This window comes from Caenorhabditis briggsae (assembly GCF_000004555.2).
Source record: "Caenorhabditis briggsae complete genome, chrX, whole genome shotgun sequence".
Classification (NCBI taxonomy): Eukaryota; Metazoa; Nematoda; class Chromadorea; order Rhabditida; family Rhabditidae; genus Caenorhabditis; species Caenorhabditis briggsae.
This window is the reverse complement of record NC_013491.2, coordinates 14,759,996-14,767,527: the sequence shown is the minus strand read 5'-3', so window position 1 is coordinate 14,767,527 and position 7,532 is coordinate 14,759,996. Positions and strand designations below refer to the sequence as shown.

The 7,532-nt window shown below is 36.5% G+C and overlaps 2 protein-coding genes and 3 non-coding genes across 5 annotated transcripts in view; 3 read left to right on the top strand and 2 right to left on the bottom strand.

The window, feature by feature from the left end:
• CBG00189 overlaps positions 1-1,877 on the top strand; it is a gene marked incomplete at both ends in the record, with an annotated part of 6,557 nt that extends 4,680 nt beyond the window's left edge. Inside the window, one exon of the mRNA XM_002645238.1 lies at positions 1,575-1,877. Coding sequence (XP_002645284.1) covers positions 1,575-1,877 — 303 coding nt within the window. The remainder of the gene's footprint in view (positions 1-1,574) is intronic.
• Positions 91-162, bottom strand: CBG28475. The gene has a single exon. It is a non-coding gene (tRNA).
• On the top strand, positions 317-388 carry CBG28763. Its single transcript has one exon. It is a non-coding gene (tRNA).
• CBG28561 lies at positions 703-774 on the bottom strand. Its single transcript has one exon. It is a non-coding gene (tRNA).
• Positions 1,878-3,874: 1,997 nt separating the features above from the next.
• Positions 3,875-4,283, top strand: CBG00188 (the record flags this gene model as incomplete). Its single annotated transcript, XM_002645237.1, has 2 exons — positions 3,875-3,937; positions 4,209-4,283. 2 exons carry the CDS (start codon positions 3,875-3,877, stop codon positions 4,281-4,283), a joined length of 138 nt encoding a protein of 45 aa, XP_002645283.1.
• Positions 4,284-7,532: the final 3,249 nt, after the last annotated feature.

Below are 7,532 nucleotides of genomic sequence, written 5' to 3'. Positions count from 1 at the left end.
AACTGTTATATCACAAAATCAAACTAATTTTCAGGATTGACTGTTTGCCATTATAACAAAAAACTCAAATCGAAGCAAATCAAAAACGATAGGTTCCACCGAGATTTGAACTCGGGTCGCAGGATTCAAAGTCCTGAGTGCTAACCGCTACACCATGGAACCTGACAAACACATGCTTATCATTTTGCAATGATCATATTGCCGCTCCGCAGAAACACCAGTTTCATGTCAATTTGTGATGCGGAAGCTTTTTCTTATTGACACCCTCGCAGAATGATGAGATGATCTTTGCCTCTTGAAAGACAGGTGTTTGTCAGGTTCTATGGTGTAGCGGTTAGCACTCAAGACTTTGAATCCTGCGACCCGAGTTAAAATCTCGGTGGAACCAATCGTTTTTGGAAAATTGCGGATAAACTATCGTAATCTTGCTGAGAGATTACCACCCTATTTTGAGCTCAATTTTTTCGATTTCTAGAAGGGAGTTAAAACGCCTGTACACTCTTAAAATGTTTGTTATTATATCACCAAATTTTTATTTTATCGATTTTTTGTATCTCTTCCAGAAATCGAAATAATTGAGCTCACATTGTAACTATTAATTTTTACATTCAAAAATTGATATTCTCCATTTTTGGTGTTCCTATTGCTTTTCTCCATTTTGTAGGTGTGCAGTCAAACTTTCAAAAAAGAAACAAAAACGATAGGTTCCACCGAGATTTGAACTCGGGTCGCAGGATTCAAAGTCCTGAGTGCTAACCGCTACACCATGGAACCGCACGAGAGTTTTACCCGGCAAACGCATAGATAAAAGCAACAGGAGAGTGACGTGTCTAGTGAAAAGAGAGTGACCGACCACTATTTTTTTTCTATGTTACACAAAAAATGCTCTTCCTCTTTGTCCAGTATTTTTTATTCTTCTCGTTGGGAAGACAAGAGAAAAAAAAGAGAAAGAGGAAAAATAGAGAGGAGAAAGCCAAAAAACTTTCATACTTTATATGGCTGTGTTCCCTCTTCTACACACCCAAAAGTATTCACATTTCTAATGTGTGTTCCATGAAAAATAGTTCAAATTTCCACTGATATTCCATGAAGCCAGTGCGTGTGTCCTTCTGAAAAGCCAGCCAAACATCGAGTCCCTTATTAAAAAGACTTGGGAAAGTCAAGAAACTTAGAGACAAAGATTGAGGACAACAGCGGCCATCGGAGCATACATCCCATCCTCAAGTGTGCAGGAATCTTGGCGTAGTTGCCTCCAAAAATTATTGTCAAATACAACACACAGGCTCCGAGGCAAGCCTATCCCTCCTACCAATTCCCCTGTTTACCCAATATACACACACCCTTTTGCCCCTTACACCTTACAAGCTTCTTCCAAGGTCTCACGTGTGTGCTCCCTAACTATTCCCTATTGACACTTTCATTGGCTCTGATTGTTCCAAAACTACTGTGCTGAGCTCTTTTCACAGTTCAAAATGAGCCAAAAAAGTGGTGTCGGCGACGATATACAATTGTTGGTGGCTGAGCTCGTCGACCAAGTTGAGCTTGAAAAACCACTCATCGCTACTATTATTCAGATGAACACAACTACCGTGGATAAGCAAGAAGAGGAGATTATTGATGCTACCGGACCAGGTGAAACTACTGTGGAGAAGAAAGAAACAGTGGTTGTCACGTCGGAAACAAAGCCAGAAGGAGATGTTGAAGAGCCTGATTATGCCCTAGTACCAGCGGAATCAGAAGATGAAAATGCGGCTGCAGCTGTAAAAACCGTACAAAATGAGATTGCAGAGGTTATGGAAGTTCTAGAGGCACCACAGAAGGCAGAGCTAGTGACGATTCCAATGACACACAGTGAGCCGGAAGATCATAAGGTGAGTGGTGTTCCATTTTTTTTTTTGAAACACGCAGTACGGGTATCCTAGACAACCATTCAAATTTTAAATGTTCCTCTTTTTCTGCAAGTTAGAAACTCGGAAAATCAAATCAGTCATCCTAAGTCTTTGGAACTGATAAATTTTTTACAAATATTATAATTCCCTACTTTAGCTTATTAGAAAATTTTTACACTGTCAAAAAAGTTCTTTATATCTATTCAAAAAATCTGGAAAAATCACATATTACATCGGAACGTCATCCCTCAAGCAATTATATTCCTTCTCTCTACTACCGTTGTCCGTTTTTTTTCGTCCAAGCGGTCCCCATATACAACCTACTTTACTTTCACTGGTATCAATGTCGTCATACCAGTTACACGTATGTACTTGATGCATTTTTCGGAGTGTTTGGGGGATGCATCGTGCAACAAGGAGAGAAAACGGGCAAAGTCAAAAAAAGTTATATGAGCGAAAAGCGAGTGCTTTTCCTATTCTCTACATCATTTTCTACCTTTTTTGTAGCTATCTCTTTTCACGATCTGTGTTTAAAACGTTCCTTGTGATTTTCTGAAAGACACTTTTTTATTCATTTTTACAATGCCAACACACAAAAAAGCCAAACCGACGGTCGATATGGATGATGATTATATTGTTTGGTCACGAACAGTTATGCAAATCGGTGAAGATGGTTCCCACCACATCCCCCTCTTCTCTCCGTTATCCCTTCCATTCATTGTTGGAGGTTTTCGTACTCGAAAAAGTGATTGGTTCATAATCGTTTTTTTTTTTGATGTTCGGTAAAATAAATCATTTTGATTCGACCTCACTCGGCCGTCTTGGTAGGCTAGCTCTCATCAAATATTTGATCCTTCTTTTTCTTTTGTGTTCGGCGCGATTTTTTGTGCCATTTCTTTGTTTAGATTGAAATGAGAACCTAAACTACAAGATGATTTTACTTATTTGAATCATATAAAAACTGAAAAAAACAGGAGACTTGCGTCGAAGCTCTTGAAATTTTTTGGAAAGATTTAAGGGCATACAAAACATGATCTACCGGTAGATATATAATATGTCGTACACTTGAAATCAATGTTTAAACTCAATTGTTTTAGTGGCTCGCAGTTTTTTGTCTTTTATATAAATTGAAATACCGCATTCTCTCTGGCAGAAGGAAAGCACGCAAAAACAGTCAACTTTCGGCTCAATTATCTCGATTCCAGTAAAAGATATGAAAAATTTGTCAACTAATAAAATAATGGTGGTAACATGATGAACAATTTGTCAGTTGATCACGTTTTGATAGACGGCACAGAAAATAAGATATATAACTTTAAAGTTGACAGTTTGTGTGGCCTTCCATTAGTGTTTAAATTACATTAAGATACCGTATTTTCTTTAATAAATCTCCACCCAAATCTTTAACTATAAGTCCAATCCTCTCGATTTCTGTGAAAGATATCAAAAATTTGTCAACTGATGAAATGTTGGTGATATTGTGATGAACAATTAATCAGTTGTCAAAATTTTATAATCTTTTATCTGAAACAAGATAATTGAGTTCAAAATGATGACTGGTTAGGCTCCTATCAGAAGAAATACGGTACTTAAATTTGTCAGTGTGCATATATTAAAATTTTTACGGTAAATTAGTTTGATAAAAAATTATTATCTGCCTAAGAATCTCGAAGAAATTAGCCGTCATTAGCCCGATGTGTGGGTTTTTCCTCGATTTTCAAAAAAATTCTGGCTTTAAAACGATTCATTTCTTCCCTCAAAATTCATTTGAACACTTTTCCGAATTCATAGTATCTAATATGTTCCAATAATGTTGTTTTATTCAAACAATTTTTCCTTTTTGATCATCATTTTCGTCATTTGTTACTTTCTGAATAGATGACTCATTCCATTTCGTCTTTTTCTTCTTCGCCGTCAACGCCTACTGTATACACTTCATTCTGAAAGTTTCGTATTTTGATTATTTTGTATTCAGACTTCCAAAAATGATATCATTTGATCCATCCACTTCTGAAATTCACACTCAGAAAATGTCAGGATTCGTCGTGGTTTGTTGTTGTTGTTGTTGTTGTTGTTGTTCAAATTTGAAAACGTGGTATTCATTTAATGATTCTGAGGCAGTAGTAAAATTGCCAGTAGATAACGATCCGATCCGCTCGTTTCTTTCTTTATTTAGAAACAAAAGTGACGGAAGGTGTATTGTAACAAATATGTGATTGACGAAAGATGAAAGATAATAGTTGGGTGTGAACTACCCATATAGTTCGGAAAAAACTTTTAAATAGAACCTTCAACTTTTCTAAATGAACCCATTTGCAGCTCGCCGACGCCGATCGTGACCAAGAGGAAGAACTGGTTTTCAACGAGGAGCGCCGCAAAACAGTGACCATGTGAGTATCCCTTGTTGTTCTCACTCATCCATTTACATCTGACTCAGTGACCAATTTTGAATTAAAAAAACTCTAGTTCTGAAATAGAGAGTCATTTTTTTTCATTTTTTTGCAACATTCGTTTTCGACTGGTAAATTTGGCGAGGTCGTTGAAATTTGTTGTCTGATTCTTTTTCTCAATCTGATTCGCCATTTCGGACATCGCACCAATCAACCGAAAACCGGTTGCGGCCTTGTCTTTTGTTTCTTTTTTCACAGTTCAGTAATGCGTTTCAATTTTTAGGTAGATCCCATTGATTCAAAAAATAAGTTCAGACTTCGTTTTACACCTACAGTAAACGTGTTTTTCAAATGGACTTGACCATTTTCAGGACTATAGAGCTCGGCTTTCAAGTGACCGATCCTTTTAAAAATGGTAAATGTTATAAAACAGACCTGGATTTAAAACGTTTCGATTGCAGAATTTTTCAAAAAATTCCTAGGTTTTCAAGTATTTGCCAATTTTTGAAGGACACTTTTTTTGTCATTTTTTTGTGCTGCAAACGTGCGAAATCGGCTGCTATCTGGAAAAAACTAGCAGTTTTCCAAAAAATCTATGAAAGCAGAATTTTCAATCTGGGCCTGTTTTACACTTTCCGAAGCTTTTAAAGTGATCGGGAACTTGACAGCCGAGCTCTAGACTTCTGAAAATGGTCAAAAGGGCTGTAAATGAACTGAAAAAATGCGTGTATATCTCATTCACCGGTACTATATATAAGTGAAAAACTAAAGTTTCCAAAAATGTTGAGTTCCTAGTAATCTTTTATATTTCCATCCAATTTTTCACTTGTTAGTATGGTTTGCACCCTTCAACAAATAGATATCGATACTCCTCTCCTCTTGATTCGACAAGTGGTTGAATAGGTTCGACAAATAAATCATAGCAAATTGTCCATGTATTCGGAATTTCCCCCCTTCTCCACAAGCTTCGGGAGTGACAAAAACTGGAATGCGGGATAGGAATACCCCACATTTAAAATATTGAAATCGGTAACAGCGGGGGGGGGGGGGGGTGCCAAAACATTAAAAATCGAGAATAAAAATTTGTGGATTTTCGATATGGGTGTGTTGTATGGAAGTCATTAGAATTTTACGACACCCTATTGTTATTTCTGTCCTCAATTTTCCTCATATCAGATACAGGATTCTCAATATCCCATATCATCTAGGTTACATGATTATTCAAACGCTTTAAACTCTCTCTTGTGACATGTTTCTCAGATTCCTGATTACTTTAGAATTGGAAAATTTCATTACGTTGGTGTCAACCTGATTGTTTTTGAAACGGAGAGTTGGAGTTTGCCGAAGATTGAAAACGTGAAACTTTGGGACTGATAAGACACTCATTTTTTGATCATTTTTGATACCCATCAGAAATTTCAAACATTCTATTAATAGAAGGTCATAAACTTAAAGTTTAATCAAAGTTTTATAATTTTCTATTTCAAATTGTTTGAATCATACCTAACACGAAAACCTCAACAAGTTTATCCAGATTTTGATGACGATTTCTGGATATTTCAAAAATAGCGTAATATACTCTGAAAATTTAAGAATCCGCTGGCCGGTTTCAGCCGAGTTATATCAGTTTCAGTACAAAAAAATAGCATTTTCAATGCAAATTTGCAATTTACAAGAACGATTTTTCACCTTCTATGATGTTTCAAAACATGAAATGTGTTGTTTATATTAAGAAGTGAATGAAATTTCATATTTCAGACATTTTCTCAAAAAATAAAGTTTTTTTTTGGTTATTCGAGTAAATCTAGAAAATCGTGTAAAAAATCAAAAACAATTTTTTTGAGAAAATTTCTGAAGTATGAAAACAAATTTAATTCTTAGTATATCACATATTTCTTGTTCTTAAACGTTGTAGAAATGGAGAAAATCGTCTGTGAGAACCGCTCTTTTGCACTCAAAAGGCGATTTTTCTCACTGAAACTGTTATAACTCGGCTGAAACTAGCGAGCAGATTCTAAAATTTTCAGATTTGTCCAGATATGCCATATTTAAGTTATCCAGAAATTTTCATCAAAATTTGGGTTTACGAGGTGTTGAGGTTACCTTGTAAGTTTTGCTCTTTTTGGTGTTTTTCTTCCTACAGCGCGTTTCTGACCTAGTTTGCATAAAGTATGATTTCCCCTTCTCTTGACCAACACAATCAATTCCAATCAAAAAACTTCAAAAGTCCCCCCTCCTGACGCGCATCGTTTTCTTCGCATCATTCCCAACACCGCCGTCATCACACATTCACACCGAAAAAGGACAAACATTTGATGCTCGCGCCTCTCTTCTTCTTCTTTCTACCTCCACACATACAACACAAACAATTTCAATACCATTGGCGGTGGCTCTGAGACGTATACAAATACAATACCACCCTCTCTATCAGTTGGGTGATGATTTCTTTTCTTTTTCCTCTCCTTTTTTCTGCAGCTGATAACATCATATATGCTCTCTAACCCTTCTCTCTCGGTCTTTTTTAATTCCTAGTTTTTTTTTCTATTGTCACATCACATACACTCAAATGAGTTACTCTCCACTCTCCAAATATTTTCTCCGCAGCACATTGTAAGATATAATTTTCATATTACTATAAGAGTTTCAAATAGTTTTGGAGATTTTGTAAGATCAAATTTTTTGCAGGGACGACAACTCATCACTCCGTTCGGCCTCCATCACTTTTGACGCCATTCGAGACGAGCAAGATTTGCTGAACGAGTCTTTTGCATCGAATCCAACTGATGAGACGGTGTTGATGGAAAAGTAAGAAAAAAATTTATGAATTCTTGAGTCATCGTATTTCCTACAAATGCTCGTTCGTTCCGGACGATTCATTTTGTACAGTTCTGGAAATTGTTCAATCTCGAGAAGGAGGGGAGTGAGGAATTCAATACTACATCAGTCTTCCGCTTAGTCAGTGTACAAATATAGGACTCATGCCAAAACGTTCTGCCTCCAAACGTTTTTGGTTCACTTGTGCAAATTTTTCCAAAACCAGTTCCAATGTTTTTAAACGGCGGGGTTTAAAACTATTTTCAACACGTCCGAATTGAGCCTGGGTAGCTAGAATACTGGTCCATAACATATGAAGAAATATATTTTTCAGTTGATTTTCGGCTATTTTTACCATTTTCAGAAATCTAGAGCTCGGCTGTCAAGTGCCCGATCACTTTTAAAACTTCGGAGGGTGTAAAACAGACCTCGATTAAAA